General features: G+C 32.2%; 1 protein-coding gene across 1 annotated transcript in view; it reads right to left on the bottom strand.

The window, feature by feature from the left end:
- LOC131675318 (small ribosomal subunit protein eS6) overlaps positions 1–26,260 on the bottom strand; it is a 57,427-nt gene extending 31,167 nt beyond the window's left edge. Inside the window, exons 1-3 of the mRNA XM_058954252.1 lie at positions 26,150–26,260; positions 24,462–24,666; positions 2,400–2,545 (exon numbers count right to left, since the gene is read on the bottom strand). Coding sequence (XP_058810235.1) covers positions 2,400–2,545; positions 24,462–24,666; positions 26,150–26,155 — 357 coding nt within the window. The 5' untranslated portion in view covers positions 26,156–26,260. The remainder of the gene's footprint in view (positions 1–2,399; positions 2,546–24,461; positions 24,667–26,149) is intronic.
- Positions 26,261–26,794: the final 534 nt, after the last annotated feature.

The following is a 26,794-nucleotide window of genomic DNA, read 5'->3' as shown; positions in this document are numbered from 1 at the left end:
TTTGTGTTTCATTTGTTTGGAACTTACTAGTTTTAATTGTGTGATGAAGTCTTGCATCCTCACTTTCTTTACCATATGACAGTTTTGAAGTTAATGCAAAATTTAGATGATCTTGGTATATGATAAAAGAGTTGTTAATAATTTAATAAGTAATAACACTATTATATTTTGATACTGTTACTTCCGGAATTTACAAAACATTTCCCTTTCTAATCTCGAGTACTACTGCAATTTACTAGGAAAATCGATCTAAAGCGAGTGAAGATAGGCAGAATTATCGAAAGGAAAAACCTGTTGTGGCGGATTACCCTTCGCCACCTTTGACTTATAGATTTCCCTGCGATTTATCGAACTACAGTCCGGCGTCGACAAGAATAGTGGAATGTGCCTAAAGCACCGCTCATAGCCAGTCACACTTCACAAGTCGAGAGGGATTGGCGGAATATTTTGTTTCGAGTTGTATCTTCACTGATTTTTTATGATATCAATTTTTTTTTTACTAATACACTGTTAATCTTACAAGAGAGTTAAACATTTCACGTAGCTCGTTACGGTTTCGCTCACGGTTGCGAAGTGTGTCCAGTCCTCTTCACAATCGAAAAAAAGGCCAGCAATAGCCCGCTCACTGGTGTGATAACTAATGTCACCGGCCAATGGGCTAATTGCTCATTCAGCTTCGCGAATCGTTCCTAATCCTATTCAGCAATTCTCGCAAGAGCGTGAGAGAGGAGAACTGTCTTTCTCCCACTCTCGCAATGTACTTTTGTCAAGAGCGCATAATAGATAGAAAACTATACGTGTCTTTCACTCTTCGCGCTCACTACTTTACATAAATTGCCACATACTTCATAAACTACTGTATCCACTTTCATTTTCGGATGATATTTATAGTATTTACTCAGCTCGATGTTGGGTAGCTCAACTCCTCTCAACGCCATGATTCCAACCGCACTGATAATTACTAATAAAATATTTATTATTAACTTAATTATTTTGAAAATTATTTATTTATTAAACTCCATTATATAATAATCATATTTATTACTATCAAAACTCATTTTCAAATAAATAAATTACTTTTCGTATTGTATTCGAGTATCTGGTTGCCCTTCCCCCAGGGCTACAAAAAAATATTTTTATATATGTAACTTAGTTGATAGTTTCTAAAAGGCTAAATTGAGGAGATAAAGATAGCATCGAAGGAGGAGTTGAACAAGATCACAAAAAATGATTTTTTTTAAGTGCTTCGAGGATTGGAAAAAACGTTGGCATAAGTGCATTATATCCGAGGGGTATTACTTTGAAGGAGATAAAATAGATATTCATGAATAAATAAATAATTTTTGAAAACATACAAAATTTGCGATACTTTTTGAACAGACTTCGTATTACATGAAGCGTTCATATTTCAAATTATAGTCATTCACTTTTTCTATGAACTAAAGCTATCTAGCGTGTTTCGTGCGCTCTTTTTGTTTTTCTATTATTTGCTACATTGTTCGAACCATACATAATAAATTTACTCATAACAGAGATTTTTATACTGCTATTTCAACTGCAGTTTACCCGAATAAACATTTTTTTATAAAAATTTTATGAACATAATCGGAAGAGCATTTCTTAAGCTTTCAAAATGTGACTGTCATAATTTTGTTAACGCCTGTAACATTAGTTATGAGCGCTCAAAAGCCGATGTAACGAAAGTGGCGTTTTTGGCCGAAATGAATTGAATTTTCTGCTAAATTTAATTTATTACTGAAATATAAATCTCATACTCCTAGATATATATAAAAATATTTTTAAATATACGAAAATTCAAAATTCCCCACTCTTTTTTAGCATCAATCAATCACAACACTGGATGTCAGCGACTCGTCATTTTTTCAACATGAGACTGAAGTGTTAAACACAGTATTACGAAGGTAACAAATTTGACAACCTTAAATAAATTTGTTTAATTTTACTCTGACATTGATAAGTCATAAAAAAGGGAACCATCCCAACTCTAACACTGATTTATCGAGCAGACCAAGGCGAAGGGGTCTGGGGCAACATTGTCGGTAGAGCAGGTCAATAGCCAATAAAGCGGAATATTTGTTGATACACACGTTGATAAAGTAGCATAGAGCCATAGAGCTCGCATGTCGGCAATGCAAGGACCAATATCGTTATCGGCTATCGATAAAAAAGGAATTGCAAATTTGCATAATAAATAAATGAGGACTCCCATAGTTTTCACTATTTAAGTTGTTTCAAGCAAAACAACGGCTTGAATAACGATGTTAAATAACTACATGAATATAATTACGTTTTCTATTATAAGTCATGCACTTTATTGATTATTGCGACTTGTGTAATAAATATTGTAATATAACGATTATCAATTTTCATCATATTACCTGTTCTCCTTTCTTGACTATAACAAGAGCTAAAACTGATAAATTAGCATCTACGATACATCCTCGAACAGATTTACGTTTTCTTTCTCCGTCACGTCGAGGTCTATAGCATGAATGATTTTTAGAAAGTAATAATCGAACACGACCTGAAAAATAACCATAAATTTAATAACAGTACATAACACAATAACATTATTGACAAATCAGAAATATAGCTGAAATCGATAATAAAAGGAATCGAAAAGTCTATATAGTTTGGAAAACTGACAAGTGGGAAAAAAAGTATATAAATGTAAAATTCGATGTTTTAGATTTCTAGATGTTTGTGATTACCTAACATTCTCCCGAAAGCGTTAACCCGAATGTTCATTACCCGGAAAAAAATCCTGAATGATCATTCCCCCGAATGACAAATTACCCGAAAGCAGTACTCCGAATGACGACTTCCCTGAAAAAATTTAAATCCCCCGAAATTGGAATCCGACGTTCAATTGTTATAAACAGTCTTTTAACCTTGGTCGGGGCAGAGAGCACAATACATTTTTTGTTAATCAAAATTTTCAGTGGAAGGCACAATAAATTTGTATTCAATCGAAATTTTCAATGGAAAATAAAAAGAAAATGAATAGGAAACCGAAAATTGTAAACGGAGTTCGATTAATTTTAGACGGTTACATGTACGAGGTCTGTCCAGAAAGTATCGGGCCTACCTTTACATTTTCGTGCTAGCGTTATTCTTTATCATCTGGTGGGTGGCATCCTTCAAAGTAATCCCCACTTGATTGAATAACACGGTTCCATTGATGTTTCCACTTTTCAAAACAGTCCTTGAACTCACTTTTAGGGATAGCTTTAAGTACACTCGTCGCATTGTTTTCAACCGTTGTTTTGTCATCGAATCGGTGTCCTTTGAGTGGTTTTTTTAGTTTTGGAAACCGCCAAAAGTCACAAGGGGCTATGTCGGGGCTGTATGGAGATTGTTAAAACAATGCAATATTGTTGCTCAAAAACTGCTGCACAAGATTAGAAGAATGCGCTGGCGCATTATCGTGATGGAGAAGCCAGTCACCACTTTCCCAAAAGTGCGACCGTTTTCTTCTTACTGCATCACGCAAACGTTTCAAAATTTGAACGTAGTATTCTTTATTGATTGTCTGACCTGTTGGTGCATATTCGTGATGTACAACACCAACACAATCGAAAAAAACAATCAACATTGACTTAACATTGCTGCGACTTTGACGTGCTTTTTTTGGACTTGACGATTCAGAATGCTTCCACTGTGAAGATTGTTGTTTTGTTTCAGGATCATAACCATAAACCCATGATTCATCACCTGTAATAATTTTTCTAAGCACATTATCATCATTATTGACCATGTCCAGATTGTCCAGAGCGATTTCTAAGCGAATGTTCTTCTGCTCTGCTGTGAACAATTTTGGGATGAATTTCGCACACACGCGTTTCATTCCTAAATTTTCGGTTAAAATTTCTGAAATGATAGTTTTTGGTATCCCAAGGTCTTTTTCTAGTTCTCGCACAGTCATATGACGATCTTGTTCGATTGCAAGTCGCACCCGCTCAATATTATCTGCGGTTTTTGTCGTCCAAGGTCGGCCGGAACGAGAATCACTATCTACAGAAGTGCGACCATCCTTGAACCGTTTATACCACTCTTTTATTCGTGTTTTGCTCATACACTCGCTTCCGAGGGCCTTTTGCATCATTTCAATAGTTTCCGAACTCGTTTTTCCAAGTTGAAAGCAAAATTTGATGCAAATTCGTTGATCTTGTTTTTCAGTCATTTTTGACAATATCAAAATCCGACGAACGCGAAAAAGACACTGTGAACAAAGACACGCTGCGCATGAACTATACGTCCGGCAGGTGTCAGTAAGTAATCAATAGATTCGTGAGGCTTTACTGTTGACGTTTCTGTCCGGTAGAGGTCGCTCAAACACTATGGCGCGAAGATATAAACGTAGGCCCGATACTTTTCGGACAGACCTCGTATGTAAAGTCGCGATCGAAAGGAAATCGTACGTATAAGGACTGCAAAAAAGTTCGGCGCAAGGAATGCAAAGCCCGAGCCATCACAACCGTGAGTGCACAAAATGAAGTTGTAGTTTTGAAGGGCCCTGATGGTCGATATCCCGCAATGTCTGTTCACGCGCATCCACCTAATCGCGAATTATATAAGAATATATTATATATAAATAAAATTTTTCGGGGGTTTGTTTAAATAATAGGTTCGGGGACATAATTTTCAGGGGAATGATCGGGAACAGTACTTTTTTCATCACTAGTGTCATTAAGCGCGGTTCACGCGCTAATCTCCCGTTTGTATTAATATTGAATTCCATGCTTAAATCAAATTAAAACTATTATAAAATATACAACATACATAACATAGTTTTATGCTTTAACATGCTAACCTCTATCAACATGAATTCATAAATAAAAATCCAATTACAGTGCCGGTCAGCCACTTTTACCCCCCCACGGGCAAAATCAGTCTAACTTCAAAGTTTTATATCTCTGGTAGAAATTAACGTACAGAGACGCGCGTGGGTGCGTTTGAAAGGTCTTTCGGAGAGCTTTCGAATGATATGACTCACGGTTGCCATCGATTGTTTTTTTAAATTTTGCAACAATTATGCAAAATTGAAAATTCTGAAATTTTTTTATTATTTTTGACAATTAGCCAATTTTGGAAAAAAAATCGTACGAAAATTTGAAGTACACCATTTTTTAGCTATTACCAAGCCCTATCTGAATCACTCATCAAAAATTTATTTTCGTCAAATATGACGCGCGTACGGGCATTTTTTCCTGGAAGTGACAGTTTTTTTCAACATTTTTTATCTCCGTCAAATTGTAACAATCGAAAAAAATTTATAGGAGAAAAAATGTTTGTTTTTTCACGTAGAATACTGCAATAATTTTTTTTTCGGTTTTTCGAAAAATTTTTTTTTTCGGTTTTTCGAAAAATTTTTTTTTTCGGTTTAAATTATTTTTCAAGGTCGAAAAAAAGAAAAGATTTTTTTTTATGTAATTTACGATACTTGTTATGTAGTATTATTGAATGGGTGGAAATAAATTTTTTTTGTGGTTTCTCATCTTTTTAGCGTACCGACTGTGAGAAAAAAAAATTGAAAAAAACCGAAAAAAAAAATTTTTCGAAAAACCGAAAAAAAAATTATTGCAGTATTCTACGTGAAAAAACAAACATTTTTTCTCCTATAAATTTTTTTCGATTGTTACAATTTGACGGAGATAAAAAATGTTGAAAAAAACTGTCACTTCCAGGAAAAAATGCCCGTACGCGCGTCATATTTGACGAAAATAAATTTTTGATGAGTGATTCAGATAGGGCTTGGTAATAGCTAAAAAATGGTGTACTTCAAATTTTCGTACGATTTTTTTTCCAAAATTGGCTAATTGTCAAAAATAATATAAAAATTTCAGAATTTTCAATTTTGCATAATTGTTGCAAAATTTAAAAAAACAATCGATGGCAACCGTGAGTCATATCATTCGAAAGCTCTCCGAAAGACCTTTCAAACGCACCCACGCGCGTCTCTGTACGTTAATTTCTACCAGAGATATAAAACTTTGAAGTTAGACTGATTTTGCCCGTGGGGGGGTAAAAGTGGCTGACCGACACTGTAATATTACGTGAGCAGATATTTTTATATATATCTTTTATCCGCTGAGATATCGTATTTTGAAGTTTTCATTTATCTCATTTCTACCTATGCCGTGATCAGTCAACTATACTTTGAAATAAATGTAGGTTTTAATACCCAATTAACTCTATTCACATTAAATTCAATCAAGTGAACCTTCAACTAAATCATAAGTCTTAAAACCAACCAAACCCTATCTACCTAAAATTTAATAAAGCATGTCTATAACCGAACAACAGGCCTCCAAATTAAACTAAGCTTGCCTTCTATAAACTTAATCAAATCAATCATTACATCGCCAATTTTCAAACCCATCATATTCTATTTATTTAGTAATCAATTGAATAAATTTTTAATCAAAACGGTATAGATATAATGAAGCCACATTGCAAAAAAATAAAAACGTCAAAGAGCGATATCTCAGCAAAAAAAAAAAGATACTTGAACAAACTTAACACCATTTAAAAGTTTAAGACTGTACTTGAAGCTGCCTTGTGTAGTTCTTTAGGTATACTAAAATCTGAAGGGTCACATAACCTTAAAAATGGGCAAAGACGGTGTTTTTGCACATTTAGATTAGAATCTTAACATAAAAAGGAGCAAAGCCTTAGAGTGCCGCCATATTGGTGGACGACCGTGTTCGAATGGCCGCTGTCATTTTAGATTTTGCGTGCCAGAGTTCCAGAGTGTTGAGTGAGCGCCGCCATTTAAGTGATTTTAAAGATCAACTATCCGAAGATTTTATTCATGAATACAGCAGAAATGAAAGCTATTACAAAGCTGTTACGGATATATATTACTTATTTGAAAATGAAGGAAAGAGTCTCGATGATTTTCCACAAATACAAAATTTAATGCAAAATTTTAGTGAACTATCAATAGATAGAGAATACCAAAATACAAAAAACTATATAACTAGGTCGTGAAAGATATGCAAAATTGAATCGAAAACAAAAAGAATTAGTTGACAATATTTTAAATAATGTTTAAAATGAGTTACGATGAATTCAATAATTAAAATAAATGTTGCTTTATAACAATATAACAATATAATGATGTTTTACCTGGTCCTGGCGGATCAGGTAAAACATTCTTGTATGAAACACTTTGGTATCTTTTAAAAGGAATGGTAAAATAGTATATACTATGGTTTTTACTGAGATAGCTGCTACACTTACCTCAAGGCAACACACTATATAAAATATTTAAATTACCAATACCTTTATTTTCGGATTTGTCATCAAATATAAAGATAGAATCACGTGAAACTGCATATTTAAAAGAAATAGATGTATTTATATAAGACAAAGCTTCTATGGCGTCAAGATATGCAATGAATGTCGTGGATCGAATTTATTTTAGCGTGATATGGACTATGATTATTTATTCGGTGGAAAAACAATTATTTTGGGAGGAGATTTTAGAGAATTACTTCCTGTTAAAGTAACTAGTACACACAATGAAACAGTTCATTTGTCTATTAATCGTATTTCATATTGGCAAAATATTGTTAAATATTTATTAACTCAAAATATGCGAATTTTACCTCAAGAGATAAAATTTACAAAATTTTTATTAAATGTTGGTGACGGAATATTGAATGACGTTCATGATAATTTGAGTTTAGATAATATTCCTAAAAAATGTATTACAATAACTAACAAAGTTGGCGATATAGTTGCTGATATTTATAGAAATATATTCCATAGTAAGCACTACAAACGAGCAATTAATTATACAATATCATCTGCACGAAATGTGGACGTAAATGAAATTAATGAAACTGTTGTAACATTTGTTGGATAAAACGATGGAAAAAATTTATACAAGTATTGATAGTACATACTGACAAGGAAAGGTACCCAACCCGAACTCACCGATTTTGATGATTTTGATACATATCGTAGAACATACATAAATAAGAGACACGTTTTTTTTTTAACGGTTAATTTTCACTTTTAAGGGGTAAAAACCTCCCCTAAAGTTAACCCCCAAAAAGTGTTTTTTTTAATATCTCGGCTTAAAATTAATATTTATCAGTGAAACAAATTGGAGGTTAGTTCTTACAAAAAGAGCAAGTATTTCATGGTGATTTGAAGAGTAAGGATAGCATCCTCTATTTTTTAGGGGTTGAAAACATATATTTTTTGGCATCATTTCATAATAAAAAAGTTTAAGCCGACTAAAAAAAATAGGAAAAAATGTTTCATTATCCATAATAACAAAATTTAGTTGACGTCTTTCGGTGTTTAAATAAATATTACCCCTAAGGGGGGTAAACCACCCCTAACACACAATAACTGTAAATAAATATTTCAATACATAATATTTCGTAGAAAGTTTGTATATAGAGGTCTTCGAGGTCGCTGATTACAAATCTGTTATCAGATTTTGAAAATTTAAAATGGCGGAACCAATATGGCGAACGGAAATATTGAAAAAAAAATTTTATTTATTAAAAAAGTTTTAAACGACTAAAAAAATTGGAAAAAATTTGTAAACATCTATAATAAACAAATTAAGTTTTTTGGAATTTTCATAGATACAGTCGAACCTACGGCACGGCACCCTTCGGCACTGCATTGCCCGAGTCACTGCGCGCCTATATACCCTAGAAACTGCACGCTGCGCAGTACCGTCACTAGTAGCCCACTCACCGTGGGGGCCCTCTTAACTTTTTTATTAAAATTAAAAAAAGTAATTTTAATTGAATTATTTTAATGCCGACAAAATCCAATATTGTTCTATTAAATAAAAAAATTATCCTGCTTAATTAAACAACTACGAACAATTGCGCGAAAATTTTTTTGGGCCTCTTTTAGGGCTACATATGCCCGGACCTAGCGCAGCGCTGTGATTGGCTACCACCAGCGTGCAGTGCCATGGGTCGGCTACTCCCGAAAGCGTGCAGTGCCGTAGGTTCGACTGTACTATCCATAAGGGGGGGGGGGGGGGTAAACCACCCCTAACACAAAATAACTATAAGTATACTTCAATCCATATAGGTTTGAATATAGGGGGTTTCGAGATCGCTTTTTATAAATCTGATATCAGATTTGAAAATTCGAAATGGCAGAACCAATGTGGTCGACGAAAATGTCGAAAAAAAATTTTAACTTTCATAAAAACTTGTTTACAAATGTGTGATCTTTGTAGCCTGTACATGTGAACTAAAGAGCTGTGACAGGGCTATAGCGATGCTCGCTGGCCCTGTGTGCGGCACTCTCCTCGCGTGAACGCAGCGACCAAGTGTACGCTATATAGCGACTACATACTTGTGTCGTTGCAGGATCTGGAGAGAGGAGCGCAACGATCGGCAAGGTGTCGCCGTGAGTGCGAGTGAGAGCGAGAAGAGCGAGAGAGAGAGAGAGAGCGATTTTGACTGATTTTTGACGGCGAGAGAAGTGGGAGCGCGGCAGCGCGAGGCTTGGAAAATTAAGAGAGAAGAAGGGCAGTTAGGCGCGAGCTCTTGAGTAATTAGGGCCGCCTAAGGAGAGTCTGAACGAGAGGACATTTCGGCCAGAGAGGAACGACTGCCAGGAGTACGACTGCTATTTGCCAGGAGAATCAGGTGTTCCAAGCCGAGCCCGGACAAGCAGCGACCATTCGCCGTCCACGGGGCAAAGGCCGTGTTGCGGCCTCTCCTGCAGCAGTCTCGGTCATCGCCAGGGTGCCGTTTCCAGCGGGCCTACGCTTTCGCCGGCGTCGCCTCTCTGTCGATGGACCGTCGGCATCCGGTGGGTCGAAAGCCTGTTTATCTCTCTCGCGCCAGCTCTCGCTCGATTACGGACATTAGCGTATTTTGGTTTTATCGCGCACGCTGAGCGATCTCGCTCGCGTGATCTCGCGAACTCTTGTCACGGAAAGGCTGAGCGAGCGCGCTCGCCGCGGCGAAGTTAATCTTGTAGCGATATTTGTGAAAGGGCATCAATAAATGAGATCGCCATATGTAATATCATTAAATTAGAGTGTCCGTTTCTTTGTATCAACCTTCCCCAGCCAGCGCGAACTTCGGCCTGTGAAAGTCAGCGCCGGCTTTCTTTACCGAGAAAGAACCCAGAAAAATTAGCAGAGACCAGCCCATGACGAACGGAGGTTGACCACTCTTGCAGAGCCTTAAACCCTAAACCCTTAAACAACAAATAGGCTAGATGCCTGTGCTTTTTAACCAAACCACCTGAAATTCTTAAATTTATAAAAAAGAAAATTCTGTGTGTGAAGCAATTTTATAATTTCCGTAGAAATTGTTATCAGAATGTTATTGAAATTCCTTTATTGTAAATTTAACTTATAATGAATTTTTGTTTATAATATTAAAGTATAAAAATAACAATCCTCAGTCGTTTATATTTTGCCATAGTGCATTTTTTGTATTGAGCATAAAATATATCATTTTACGAAGTTTTTTACAATAATCGTTTTTTATCATGTGTAAGTATTATTTTTGTTAATAATTTTATTTTGTGGCATCGTTTCTTCTATAAAGATATAGTTTTAAAGGAACTAAGTGGCAAGTTTGATCCTATTGTAGAACAAAACATATTTAGACCAGAAAACGTGTACGTGGAAGCATCCAAATCTGGAAAATTAACAACAAGTAAGGGAACTAATTACAATTTTTACATTGTAATATTGTTGATCAGTTAATTAGTAAGTCGTTTAATTGTAGATCACTTCAAAATCTGGTTGGAAAAAATATTTTATCCCCATGTAGGCCATCACTTAATATTATTACTTGATTCTTGGAGTGGTCATTGTGACAAAGTTATAGAAGAAACAATGCCACAAAATAAAAATATTAACACAAAAAAAATTCCAACTGGAACCACAGGAAAAATACAGCCACTTGATGTATATGGATTCCGTATTTGGAAAAACTTTGTCCGAAGATTTTCTGATAATGTAATGTTAATGAATCATGATATGAATTTACATGTGAGAAATAATATAATTAAACTTCAATCATAAGTTCACAACCAACTGTCTTCACCGAAATATATAGATTTGTTTAAATATTCCTGGTATAAAAGCGGTTACGTCAATAAAAAACCAGATAAATTTGATAGTCCTATAGATTTCAGTTTTGGAAAGTCTTGTGCAACACATTGTGAAATAGAAGGGTGCAAAAACATTGCAATTGTACGATGTGGTTGGTGCAAAAAAGCATTGTGCTTTAAACACTTTCATGAGGACTACTATTATTGTAAAAACTTCGTAAAATAATATATTTTATGTTCAATACAAAAAATGCACTATGGCAAAATATAAACGACTGAGGATTGTTATTTTTATACTTTATTTTTTTTAGTCGGTTTAAACTTTTTTATTATGAAATTATGCCAAAAAATATGTTTTCAACCCCCAAAAAATAGAGGACGCTACCCTTACTCTTCAAATCACCATGAAATACTCGCTCCTTTTGTAAGAACTAACCTCCAATTTGTTTCACTGATAAATATTAATTTTGAGCCGAGATATTAAAAAAAACGCTTTTTGGGGGTTAACTTTAGGGGAGGTTTTTACTCCTTAAAAGTGAAAATTAACCGTTAAAAAAAATACGTGTCTCTTATTTATGTATGTTCTACGATATGTATCAAAATCATCAAAATCGGTGAGTTCGGGTTGGGTACCTTTCCTTGTGAGAATTGCTATAACGAAGGATTTAATCATATTTTATTATCAGAATATTTAAATACTATAAATCCTCAATCTTTTCCACCGTATGAATTGAAACTAAGAAAATATTCCATTGTAATGATTATTTGAAATCGAAGTATTATTGAAGGTTTATGTAATGGTATATGTTTATTGGTTTTAGAACTTGCTAATAATATTTTAAAATGTGAAATATTAACTGATGATAAAAAAGGTGACACAGTATTTATTAATCGTATGACTTTATATTCATCACAAACTGATTATCCATTTCTTTTTTTAAATACAATATCCTATTAAATTAGCATTTGCAATAACAATTAACAAAGCTCGGGGACAAATTTTTGATAAAATTGGAATAGATTTAAAAAAATGTTTTTAACCACGGACTGTGACGGTAAACGTCCTATTAGCGCTAGCAGCCCAACCATGCGGATGCCTGCGAGGGCAGCACCTGCCGGTTGGGGATAATGTGTGTAACGAGGGAATTCGCCACGAGACGGGACGGAACACTGTGCGACCGTTGATAAGGTAAGCTGGCCAGCTTCATATCGCGACTTTGCTTTATTTGTCTCACGATTGCGCGGAATTAATTGCTAATACCCATACTCTGTAAGAATCGGTAGCGTGCATGTGCTAACCCGGCGAACAAAGAGCTACGATCGCTCCAACACTGCATGTTATTGACGCACGCGCGCTTTGTAAACAAACACGCGGGCCAAGTATACTGTAGAGTAAAGGGAAATAAACTAACTCGCATGTGATACTGATTATAATTTCGCTGTTATTATTTCTCGTTAGTAACAACTTGGTTGACTGGCTCCCGTTCCCTCCTGCTCTCCGGTTGACGAGTTTGAACGTTTCTACAATCCCGCGCGCTCTTCCATGCGACCGCGCGCATAAATAAAAAGACAGAGCAATCACCCCATTAGAGGACATTTAAAAACGTATATTATAATTGTATATTGCTTTATCGCGTGTACGGTCTTAGGATTCTTTAAAATTATATATTAACTGTTCTAATAAAAACAGCATAAAAAATTATGTATATAAAGAGTTATATTTATAATTTTTTTCAATTATAATAAAATTTTTACGATATAAAATTTGTTATTAATAGTGTTATATGATATATTACGTTATATATCGATAAATATATCGTAAAATATAAAACAATCACTGTTAAAAAATGCATTTTAAATATTTTATACATTATACTATACGTTAAACTTTAATTTACCAAGTCTACAAAGTCTATGCGCGCGGTACGTACGCTTAATAAACTTCTAGTATCTTAAAAACTTGACGTCATTCGGCATATCTGCGTTCAAATTTGGATTCAGCATACCAAAATCCTACGAAAAAATATACTCGGGTTTCAGGGAAAATTATTTGTCGGTCTGTGTAATCATACAGGTAAAGATTACGTATAAAAAATGTGTTAACAATTTCATACACATGTTCATAATTTTCATGAGTATTCAAAGTGATTTTTTATATAGAAAATTATGAGTATAAGTATCAAAGACATTCAATGGTATACTGAAAATAATAAATTTTCTTACAAAACTAGGCAAATCGTCTTGCACAAACATATTATCCACATGAAAATGTTTATTTTATACCAATAATTTTTTATTCAAGTTTGTGCACAATTTATCGTGCACAAGTCGGGTATATTTCTTTTTCTCCAATACTAAAGAATAGAATTGTGCACCAGCATTTTGTTTGAAAGTAGATGTGCATTAGCATTATATTGCATTAAATTGGATACCATATGGAATAAAAAATTTTTAAATATACATAGCCGTATACGCGTCTTCTATTCGGGAATGTGTGCTCATTTTATCATGCACAATTTCTTCCTTGGGAAAAAAGCACGATTTTTTTTTAACTTTTTCAAATTTCATTTAAAAAAATAAAGAATCAACCACCCTTATGCACGATATCTTGTTCACAATCAACCTGAAACATTGAAGAAAAATTCTTTTATTATACATGCCACATTATTGCATTTATGCACAGAAAGACTCAAAGATGGCGCTATTCCGTACGAACGATTCAATTAGTTATGTTTCTAAATATATTATACTTATGTATGATGGGGGGCAATAAGTCTACAAAATACAAGAGATGGCGCTCGTCACGCTTAAATTATGATGTTTTTGGCAAGCAATACTACTAACTAGATATCGTACACAGTTTCAGCTTGATTCATTAAGTCGTTTTTTGTGAGCATTGGTTGAATAAAAAGTTATTGGTTTATTTGAAAAATGGAAAAACAGAGTTTCGAGCGGTGATAAAATATTTTGATTTGAAAGGCCTTACACCAAAAGAAATCATAGTTGAATTGAACGCCGTTCATGGAAAGTCTGCCCCTGTGTTTAAGACTGTTTATAACTGGGTAAATGAATTTAAACGCGGCCGTACAACAACAAAAGATGAACCTCGTTCAGGACGTAGAAGTGAGTACTCCCGAAATGGTCAACAAAATCCACGATATGGTGTTGAGTGATAGAAGATTAAAATTGCGAGAATTAGTAGAGGCCACAGGGGTATCAAAGGGTATAATCATTTCAATTTTGCATGAAAAATTGGGGATGAAAAAAATATCAGCAACATGGGTGCCGCGTTTGCTCACTATTGAAAACAAACGAACCCGCGTGGTCGCCTTTGAGGCTCTTTTGGCACACATACGTCGTAATCTGGAAGATTTTTGGTGTCGACTCGTAACTGTAGACGAAACATGGGTACACCACTACACTCCTGAAACCAAAGAATAGTCCAAACAGTGGATTACCGCATGATAACCAGCCCCAAAGAAGGCAAAGACAGTAAAGTCAGCTGGCAAGATTATGGCCACGGTTTTCTGGGATGCGTATAGAATCATCTACATCGACTACTTGGAAAAGGGCCAGACGATCACTGGACAATATTATGCGTCATTATTGGGTTAGCTGAAAGAAAAAATTAGAGAAAAACGTCCTCACTTGAACAAACAAAATACCTCTTTCTTCGAGACCATGCTCGAGTTCACACGTGTGCAGTTTCGATGGCAAAAATTAACGATTTAAAGTTCGAATTAATTGACCATCCACCATATTCGCCTGATTTGGCTCCCAGTGACTTTTTCTTATTTCCTAACCTCAAAAAATGGCTTGCCGGACAACGATTCACGTCGAATGAAGAAGTCATCGCCGAAACAAATGCCTATTTTGAGGGTTGGATTTTCAGAAATCATATTTTTCTGATAGCTTAAAAAAACTGGAAGGCCGTTTAACCTGTTAACCGAGCGGGACGTATAAATACATCAAAAGTAAACAATATCGGGTACGGGTAGGACATATGAATACGTCCTCGATATTTACATTGCGCCCTGGAACGGGCGGGACGTATATTTTACTACTACTACGGTAATATCAATTTATGGTCAATTTTTCTCATGGAGGTTTTCAAAATGGCGTCTTGATTGCAAAATTTTTATCAATATGTTTATGAATTTTTTACTCAGTAACTATGGGGTTATGAAAAATTGTCAAGAGGGAAAATGTCTAAAATTGCTCAAATATTGCATCCAAAAGCAACCGCCTCATACAGATCTACTTTTCATAACTATTCAGAAACTCAGAAAAAATTGGAACCAAATCATGAATTTTCATGGCGTAATGAAGAAAAAGTCTGCTCTGGAAACGTAGACGATCAATTATTGTTGAGTGATTCGGTATAGAAAAAAATATGTTCAATGTCACCAGTGCAGTTATTTGAACTCTTTTTCTCTAAAGAAATAAAAAATCATATCATTGAAGCTAGCGAAGCAAATGGCTTGGATTTATCCACACAAGAACTTGTTACTTTTATAGGAATATTATTATTATCCTCGTACAACATACGAAATGAACAAAGGGACTATTAGGAAACTGACCCTCTTGTGAAATGCCCCATAGTTTCTTCAGCAATGACTCACGATAGGTTTGGTAAAATAAAAACAAAAATTAAGCATTCAAAACTTGAACAATTCTGAATTTATTCAACAAAAATATCTACAAATTTGGTTTTTTTACAACGGCTCTTTCCGTAGATGACATGATGGTCAGATTTTTTGAACGCACTTGCCTAAAACAATATTTACCTTGCAAGCCTGACAGATATAGCCTAAAGCTCTGGAGCTTGTATGGAGTAAATGGATATATATTCAATATGGATATTTACTGTGGTAGAAATGATACTAATATTAAAACAAATTTAGCAAAATGTCCACTTGGCTCCAGAGTAGTCTTACAAATGATAAATCCTCTTTTACTTGGCCTTTCAAAAAGAACACTATCACCATATCACCTCTACTTCGATAATTATTTCACTAGTCCAGATTTATTCGTCCATTTGAATAAATATAGATTACGATCGACAGGAACTGTTCGTAAAGACAGAGTCAAAGAAAAGCATATCTTTGAAAAAAAAAAGCTTCGCGAGGAACATTCAAAGTAAGTCATGACACAAACAGTAGTATGAACTTTATAAGTGTGATTGACTTCAACGAGGTATCGGTTTTATCTACAGCAGTTCGTGTTACACCTATACAACAGATGAAAAGGTATTCACGAACTACTAAAGATAGAACAGAAATAGGATTTCCTTTTGCCTTTTCATTGTACAATAAATTTATGGGAGGCGTAGACTTGCACGATTTTCGATGTAAAAAAGCTTCCTCAAGCATAAGCTTTAAAAAATGGACATTCAAAATGTTGTTACGTATCATTGAAGCTTCAATTACAAATGCTTAAACACTTTGAAACATTTGCAATGACGACAAAAGTACACATGTAACAACAAAAGATTAATGCAAAGAAATCAGCAGAGTGCATCTGTCTAATTCTAAATTGGGCGATTTCCAATCCCACGAGTATGAAGCAAGAACTAGAGCATTGTGTAATTACGAGGAGTGTCGTCACGAACTACTAGATTTTGCACTGATTGCGACAAGAACTATTGCTTGAACTGTTTTTCTCGAGTGCATCGTGTGGAATAATTTTTTTTCGTTCAAATGTTCATAAATAATTAAAAAAAAAAGAAAAATATAATAAAATAAAAATTACTAAAATATAAAAAACAGAAAGAGATATCTATATTCGTCGGCCTCCATGATGGTGATAGTTGGGCAACGTAAACTTACTTTACGACGGACAGACGAAGGATGCACTTTGATACGAATGGGACGAGAAATTTCTCTAGGAATGCACAATACGAAAAAAATTATAAGAATAAAATGTTCTTAGAATGAACCGTAAAATATATGGGAATTTCGTTGGATTTTTTCGAGCAACTTATGAATTTTGCATAAATTTTTTTTTTCAATCATTAAAAAATTGTCTTTAATCGTTTCAAAAAAATTTGGGTGCAATATTTGAGTAATTTTGAAGACATTTTCCCTCTTGACAATTTTTCATAACCCTATAGTTATTGAGTAAAAAATTCATAAACATATTGACAAAAATTTTGCAATCAAGGCGCCATTTTGAAAACCCCCATGAGAAAAATTGATCCGCGAACCATGAGTACCTAATATTCAAGCATTAAAACTACCGATTAATGAGGTTCCGAGTCGATTCCACGAGGGTAACTTTTTCAAAACTCGATTTCGAAAAAAAAGATGGGTGAAAAATTCATGTCTTTTCTTGTTAAATCGCATTTTGCAATAGCAAAAAAAATTTTTCCTAAATTTTTATGGACACTATCGGAAAGAGCAGATCTTGATCTTTCAGAATATGGCCATCTCAATTTTTTTAACGTCAGTTACAAGCTCTCAAAGACTAGGGTACCGCGAGTGGCTTTCTCAGCAGAAACAGGTTAAAGGTATTTGTAAGTACTTTTTAATAAATTAATGTAAAGTTTTATTTAGCTAATTTTAAACTTTTTATTACGTTGAAATGGACATTGAGAAAATGAAATATTTCAAGTTTTTTTAACCCGCACAATTTAATAAATAATCAATTTAAAAAAAATCTGTACCAATGGTTTTTAAGCTCCTTCCAAGAATTTGAAAATCATCTTTTAATTTTGTTTTTCAATTTAAAAACTGACCTAATTACGATGATTTTTATCAAATAAATGGTAAATTTGATAAAATTATAAACAGTTTTTCTCTTTGGATTTTGGTTGTATGTTAATTACTGTAGGACATACAAACGATAAAAACATTTACTTTTCGACACTCCGTGCGCAAAGTGCGTCTTTCCCACACGCTCGACAGAAAACGTGCGTTAAAAATTGCACTTTCCACACGTCCTATTAAAAAATACGGTACGGCACATATTCGGAAAAGAGTTTCTCGTCTCGTTTACGTTTTCATCCTCGCTTCGTTCGGGCGTAAACGCCACACGAGACAAGAATCTACTTTCTCGCACTTGTATCGTAATGTACTATTTCCTACTATCGTGCGCAAAATCGAACTTTGCGTAGCTTAGTAGGAAAAATAGTATACGCAACTTGTGCGCAAATAAGGTGATAGCGCACGCGCATTGGCTCTCGTGCGGGAATCACCTACTTTGCGCACTTATTGCATAATGTACTAATTTTCTTGACCCAAAAACTTACGTGACTCCAGTTTTTAAGTTAGAAAAAAAAAAGATTTTAAAGTTCTTGAAAAGAGCTTGATAGCCATTGGTACTGAATTTTTATAGAAGGATTATTTATTGAATTGTACGGCTTTAAACAGAACTCATTTTCTCACCGATCATTTTGATTTTCGTAACATTCTTTTCGTCACTCCGTGCGGAAAAAGCGTTTTTCTCGCACGCTCGGTAAAAAACGTGCGTTGAAAATCGCACTTTCCACACGTCATATCAAAAAATACGGTACGGCACATGTTCGGGAAAGAGTTTCTCGTCTCGTGTACCATTCCACCCTCGCTTCGCTCGGGCGTAAACACCAGGCAAGACAAGATTCTATTTTCCTGCACTTGTATCGTAATGTACTATAAAATGAGCACTCGCTAATGTCTGTGCGAATAATTTTATTTGAGATATAAAACTTTGAATCTTACCTGATTTCAGTCACTGGTGGCTCTATTTTATTGACCACCACTGTATATAATGATGTGTCTGATGAGAATACATTTTTTATTGTAAAAATAATAGTGATGAGAGTGATAACGATTGTATTTATATTGATAAGACCTTAAAAAGCAATAGCGATAACAATCGACAGCTGGGTAATTCTTGGCTATTTCGATTGACTTGTAACACTTAGGTTACGGATTTTTTTTAATTTGGCACAATTGTTGTACACATAAAAGTGAGATTTTTCCCAAATTTTGAAGACGATACATTAATTATATCAAAAGTTATTAACAATTAAAGAAAAATGATAAAAAATTTTCCAACGGCTATATTTTAAAAACTAATAAAGATATCGAAGTAGGATTGTTTTCAAAATACTTATAATGCCTTAAAATTTCGAAATAATTACAACAATAAACAATAAAAAATTTTGTTCGAAAGTTATTAACTTTTTGTTTAAACAGTTACTAATATCTCAAAAAGCATTTTTTTTTTTTGAAAAATTCTTACTCCTGCGCGTTCCTGAAGATTTTTGCTATCGAAATCAATCATAAAATTCAAGGGCCCGACATATCGGAAGGTGTAGCCCTAATTATAGGCCAATCAATGAAGCCAAAAATGAGGTAATTTGTGACATTAATACTATCAGCAAACCGACTATGCAAAGTTGTTTATTACTATGCGTAGATGAAAACGTATATGTTTCCAACTCGCAACTTTCATTTAATAACTTTTTACAGCCGTTTGAAATTTGCAAAAACATGTTTTTTGCGTATAAAACCAAAACTATTGAAGTTAGGTATGTACCTCAATGGAATAAGTTATAGATAATAGAATTATCTATAAAATGAGCTATCGCTCATCTCAATCGAGTAACTAATAGTCAATATAATTGCAAAAAATATCAAAATTGATCAAAAAAGGTAACATTTCAAAAATTCATATCTCCACATAGAGTGATGTTGAAAGAATTAGCTTATGATATTTTGTAGATTGCATTGTCTTCTTCATGTATGCTAAATCTGAGCTATATATAATTATTAGTTTCGGCACTACAGTAATGACAATTAAACCTTTTTTTTTTTAGTATATCTTGCATAATGCCCTGTGGCTCAGCCGTTAGAGTTATACATTATTTGAAAAAAGTTTTTTAAAGCTCAATAATCAAACTACAACTTTGTCATTTGAACTTTTGCTCTAAAATCAGTTTAAAAGGGTGAAATTTGTCGTTGAATATCGGGCAAAATGCGCCCGAGCGTCAAAGAAAGCGAGTGGTGGGAGATACAGATCCCGCGGAGGGGAAGTATATATAGTAATAGAAAAGCCAGGCGCTCGGTGTTTGACTTCAATATTACTTATTTTGATATTATTTACGCTATTTTATTGAAATTAACAGTTTGAGATATTATTTATAATATTTATAAAAATAACCGTTACGTTTTAAGGACACTTATAATGTGATAAATACAAATATATAATTACCAAAAATGAACATGTATTTTGTTTAAATGTTAATGAAATTACTACATTTTTTATGGGGATGAATATATTATAAATAAATATAAATTACTATTTGCCTACATTATAATAAAATATATACATATATTTATATGTTTCGTATTATTTATTTAACAAATATCGAATACGTACTTAATTAATTTGAAAAATAAAAAAAATTTCAGTAAAATAGCGTAAATAATATCAAAATAAGTAATATTCAAGTCAAACGCCGAGCGCCTGGCTTTTCTATTACTATATATTACTTCCCCTCCACGGGATCTGTATCTCCCACCACTCGCTTTCTTTGACGCTCGGGCGCATTTTGCCCGATATTCAACGACAAATTTCACCCTTTTAAACTGATTTTAGAGCAAAAGTTCAAATGACAAAGTTGTAGTTTGATTATTGAGCTTTAAAAAACTTTTTTCAAATAATGTATAACTCTAACGGCTGAGCCACAGGGCATTATGCAAGATGTACTAAAAAAAAAAGGTTTAATTGTCATTACTGTAGTGCCGAAACTAATAATTATATATAGCTCAGATTTAGCATACATGAAGAAAACAATGCAATCTACAAAATATCATAAGCTAATTCTTTCAACATCACTCTATGAGGAGATATGAATTTTTGAAATGTTACCTTTTTTGATCAATTTTGATGTTTTTTGCAATTATATTGATTATTAGTTACTCGATTGAGATGAGCGATAGCTCATTTTATAGATAATTCTATTATCTATAACTTATTCCATTGAGGTACATACCTAACTTCAATAGTTTTGGTTTTATACGCGAAAAACATGTTTTTGCAAATTTCAAACGGCTGTAAAAAGTTATTAAATGAAAGTTGCGAGTTGGAAACATATACGTTTTCATCTACGCATAGTATTAAACAACTTTGCATAGTCGGTTTGCTGATAGTATTAATGTCACGAAAAAATCTTCATTGATTGGCCTATTAGAAGAAAACGCCTCAGCGTAAGACCACGAAGACGTCCCGCTGCCGTTGCGACGTACACCGAGGTATCTTTTGATTAGGGCTACGCCTTCCGATATGTCGGGCCCTTGAATTTTATGATTGATTTCGATAGCAAAAATCCTCAGGAACACGCAGGAGCAAGAATTTTTCAAAAAAAAAATATACTTTTTGAGATATTAGCAACTGTTTAAACAAAAAGTTAATAACTTTCGAAAACAATTTTTTATTGTTTATTGTTGTAATTATTTCGAAATTTTAAGGCATTATAAGTAATTTAGAAAAAATCCGACTTCGATATCTTTATTAGTTTTTTAGATTAAAGCTAAAGTGCCTTTCGACCATGAGTCCGCTGGAGCGCTATCGCAGCCTTACGCCGAGGCGTCTTCTTTTGATTAAGACTACGCTTTCCGATATGTCAGGCCCTTGAATTTTATGATTGATTTCGATAGCAAAAATCCTCAGGAACACGCAGGAGTAAGAATTTTTCAAAAAAAAAATATGCTTTTTGAGATATTAGCAACTGTTTAAACAAAAAGTTAATAACTTTCGAAAACAATTTTTTATTGTTTATTGTTGTAATTATTTCGAAATTTTAAGGCATTATAAGTAATTTGGAAAAAATCCGACTTCGATATCTTTATTAGTTTTTTAGATTAAAGCTAAAGTGCCTTTCGACCATGAGTCCGCTGGAGCGCTATCGCAGCCTTACGCCGAGGCGTCTTCTTTTGATTAAGACTACGCTTTCCGATATGTCAGGCCCTTGAATTTTATGATTGATTTCGATAGCAAAAATCCTCAGGAACACGCAGGAGTAAGAATTTTTCAAAAAAAAAATATGCTTTTTGAGATATTAGCAACTGTTTAAACAAAAAGTTAATAACTTTCGAAAAAAATTTTTTATTGTTTATTGTTGTAATTATTTCGAAATTTTAAGGCATTATAAGTATTTTGAAAACAATCCTACTTCGATATCTTTATTAGGTTTTAAAATATAGCCGTTTAAAAATTTTTTATCATTTTTTTTTAATTGTTAATAACTTTTGACATAATTAATGTATCGTCTGCAAAATTTGGGAAAATCTCAATTTTATGTGTACAACAATTGTGCCAAATTAAAAAAAAATCCATAACCTAAGGGTTACAAGTCAATCGAAATAGCCAAGAATTACCCAGCTACCTGGACGAATGAAAATTGCGTAATTATTGTATTTTTTGTGTTTATTTTATATTTCGTATTTGTTTATCCTGATCTATAAAACAAAATCCTAATTTGATAAAAAAGCATAAAAATAATTAATGATAATTCAATTAAATTAATAAAAGTAATTAATAAAAAGTAAAATAATTAATAATATACATATAATAGCTCGCAAAATAATATAAATAGTTTAAAAATAATTGCATCAATGAAACCCTTTAAGTTCGGTATATCAATAGATTCATTGATTGAAAATAAAGATAAACTGAAATAAAGAGGGTGGAACAGTTTTGAGGTTTCAAACTCCTTGGTTCAATGTTCCTTCCCTACATTTAGCCCCTCCTCCCCTCAACCACTGGAATACCAGTTCCAAGAGCCTTTTCATACTCATTTGTCCTTTTGAGTTGTAAATAATTTATATAAGATAAGTATTTTATTCCTGTGAATAAAATATCAACTGAATGTTTAAAGCGTCAAAAGTTTAATTTTTCTAAATTCTTTGAATAGAAAATTTCAGATTGCAATTATAAAAAAAAGCAGATATATCATTTGTTAATATGAAAATTCATACATTTTTAAACAATGATCTGAATCAATCAAACAAAAAAATTTTTTATTAAATCATTGCACATGATAATTGAAATCTTCTACTATGTGTAAATGCATTTTCATAACTTTTAAATTCTGGCATGTATGTTATTGTAACTATGTATATCTAATTTATAAAATGTTACTAAATGAACATAATAATTAGACAATAATTAATAAAAATAACAAAACTAGTTTTATTTTTGATTCATGAATAATTAAACTTTTTTGAAAACAAATCATTATTGACATAGTTTTGTAATTCAAATTATGTAATCATGACTAATGGTAACCAAAATTAATACGTGCAGGTACTAAGTATACCTTTGCAATGTTCCAAGTGAACATAGTTCTTGAAGTCACAATAACAATATATTATAATTATAGCTTCCTCAGACTCTGAAAACATGATTTAGAAGTCCATTTTAATCCTAGAAACTTCAAAGACAAATTGAATGTAAAAAAAACGTGTTGGTTAATAATATTCAATAACAATTGTTAAATGCATAATTAATGGAAAATTAGTACAGCAGAATTTAGATAAAGTAATATTTAGATCCTAAGTGAGGTTGAAATCTTCACAATTAGAACCAACAGATAATGGAATTCAGGCTAAAGAAGTAAAAAATAATACTAATAATCCAATATACATAAAACCAAACATAGAGAGGACTGTAGTTAAAGACATTATAATCAACCATATTTATGAATACTGTCATAAGAAAATTCTTGATTTAGTCATAGAGATTCTAAATAAATTTAGAGATAGTCAAAGGTGAAATTCAATTCCAACTTATATATCTATATAAAAACTAAGCATTACTATTTGAAAATTTATAAATTTGAAAGAGCTAATAATTTTATGAATGGTTTGATGAAATCATCAAAGAACATAAAAAGAGCAATAACCAAAATAAGCATATCCCTCAGCATTGCTTGTAAATTTATCAATAAAAGATTTGAACGATACCCCTACTCCAGTGTATTTCAGAATACATATACATCTGCCTGAATATTATTATAGTAGCATTTAAATTGACGGATGGAGAAATTTATTCCAAATATTAAAAAACCATTCAATAATCCAATGAAATAATATTTCAATACAAAATTTTTAGGTAATCAAAATTACATATTACGATAAATGAAAACCAACAAAAATAGGATCTAACTTTTAGATTCAGTAATCCACAATGAAATGATAAAAATCTTGATATAAGATCTGATAGTAGAAAACTGAAATTTCCATGGAGATTGAATACACAATCCATTCAAATGCAAATTTCCAGCATAACTATTTCTTTAAAACTATAGAATCATCAGTTAGAAAAAGTAAAAATAATACTTGTCAATCGATTTAAGTTTCAATAAAGATATACTCAAAAAATATAAATACCATTTGTCAGAACACCTTGCTTCATTGGAAATCCTTGTTTGTCATTTCCACCAGCTATGCGCACAACATAACCTTTCCATTCATCACCCAATGAATCAGCTTCAACTTCGGCCCCCATACGTTTCTCGTAAAATATCCTTAGTTTATGTTCATCTGCGATTTCAAAAAGTTTTTGACACCCAGTTGCAGGGTAAGAAACGTTCAACTGAAAATAAATATTTTGTATAGAATTAAAAAAATTTATAACTAATACATTATCAAACATTTGATTTTAATTCTGAGAACATTAGTGGAATGTATTAAAAATTGAAAGATATGATAATTTATAACTTTTAACATTTTTACACATAATGCAAAATATTGTTACTGAAAAAAATTTAATTAATTTTGCTACCGATATGTCATGATCCTTATGCAAGATTTTCTTAGAAATTTAATGCAGCCAAGATCATCTTAATAGATAATAAGAGAAAAAGATATAAACCATTAAATTAAACAAAAAATTTTATTGTGCTAAAATTATAAATAAACAATATTTTGAATCCTCTTGTATCATTTGACAAATTTCCTTAATAGTAGAAGTTTAGCAACTTAATAATTCATGCCTCAAAATTGAAACTGCCATATAGACAAGATCATTATCTATTACCAGCAAAATCAAATAAAATATTTAATAGACAATAAATCAAAATTTTATGAAAAAATTTAAATATTTACAGCATTGCATAAATATCACAACCATTGAGATATTATTTCTAAACAGAGTAGAAAATTAAAATATAAGAGGCTTTCAAAGTGATTAAATGAGTTTTGAAGTATTTTCATATGTATATATAACTTTCAGTATTCAATTATATAAAATATAATAAAACTTATTCATATTTTTAAAACATTCATCCTCGTCTTATGACATGTTTTTAACAATGTTATGTTTAACAAATTTAACATGTACTGTTAATACCAACATTCGTTTATTAAAGAAAATTAAATAAAATTTGTTTATTAAAAGAAATTAAATAAAAACAGTACAGAAATATTTTTGGTACTTAAGTAAAGATCTGAAATTATATCAATTATTTACTTTTAATATTAAATCATTTTTATGTTACAATAAATCAAGCGAATGTTCATTCACCAAACATCTTTCATTCACTGTGTAATAATTAAAATAACTTTTCCTTATCCAATAAGAAATTAAGAATATATGTAAATAATTATTAATGTTTTATAGAAAATATAGATTTACGTAAAATATACGAATTATTGCCTTCTAATCAATTAATTTTTATAAAAAATATTGAAATATGCAAATTTTAAATTGTTGTTTTTGATGAAGCCACGATAAATTTAAATATTAGAAAAAACTGAAAATTTTTTTAACGTTTGATAATGTTTATATTAATTAAATGTAAACTTCATTCATTTGATCAAATAAATTATGATAGTAGATGCATAAAACAAAAATAATTGTTGAAAACTACATAATAAACAAATCTAAATTGTACGTAGAAACATAGTAGATCTAACCTAAAAAACCAGTGAAAAATATTTTACTAATATTTAAATGTACAACCATTAAATACCAAATAATAACTATCCAACCAATAGGCCAATATGATTTCCTTCTTATATTCCATGCAATGTTTAATATGTTAATAAGGATTAATATGATAATTTTTGATCATTACCTTCATGTTATATATTTATGTTGTACTACTTGTCGAAGGTATGAGACAGAAAGAAAGAAAAATAGAACTCACTACTTAGCTTACTTAGTATATAGACCATGGAGACTGTATACAGTCTCCATGATATAGACCATCCCCAGATCAGCCCCGGAAAATATTCAAAATAAAAAAAAAAGCAAAAATAATTTTCAATAGAGTCAAATTTGCTCGGTTTATATATGTTAACTAAATAATTTGCTCTTATTACATTTTCCAAAAAAAAAAAATGAAAATGTTTCTTTTTTACGCAAATTTTAAACAATAATATCTTGCCAAAATATTAATAGTTGTTCAATCCGTACATTTTAAAATATTCCTCACTATCAAAAGAAATTTGTCCCGTCATAATATATTCGAAAAGTGCATTATTTTTTATAAAGAAATCTGAATAATTTAATTGATATCATAAGCAATTCAAACAATCGTCTTAGGCATGCGTCAACTTGAAGAGTTGTCTGCGGGTGCTGATTAGTGTATTTATATCATTTAAATTTTTTTATAAAAAATAATGAATTTTTCAAATATATTATAACGGGATAAATTTCTTGTAATAGTGAGTAACTTTTTAAGATGTTAGGATTGAATAAATATTGATATTTCTGCAAG

Source organism: Phymastichus coffea, unplaced genomic scaffold (assembly GCF_024137745.1).
Source record: "Phymastichus coffea isolate CEN01 unplaced genomic scaffold, Cenicafe_Pcof_1.1 PCOF00019, whole genome shotgun sequence".
Lineage (NCBI taxonomy): Eukaryota > Metazoa > Arthropoda > Insecta > Hymenoptera > Eulophidae > Phymastichus > Phymastichus coffea.
Note: the sequence above shows the minus strand (reverse complement) of the source record. Positions and strands in the feature narration are given on the sequence as shown.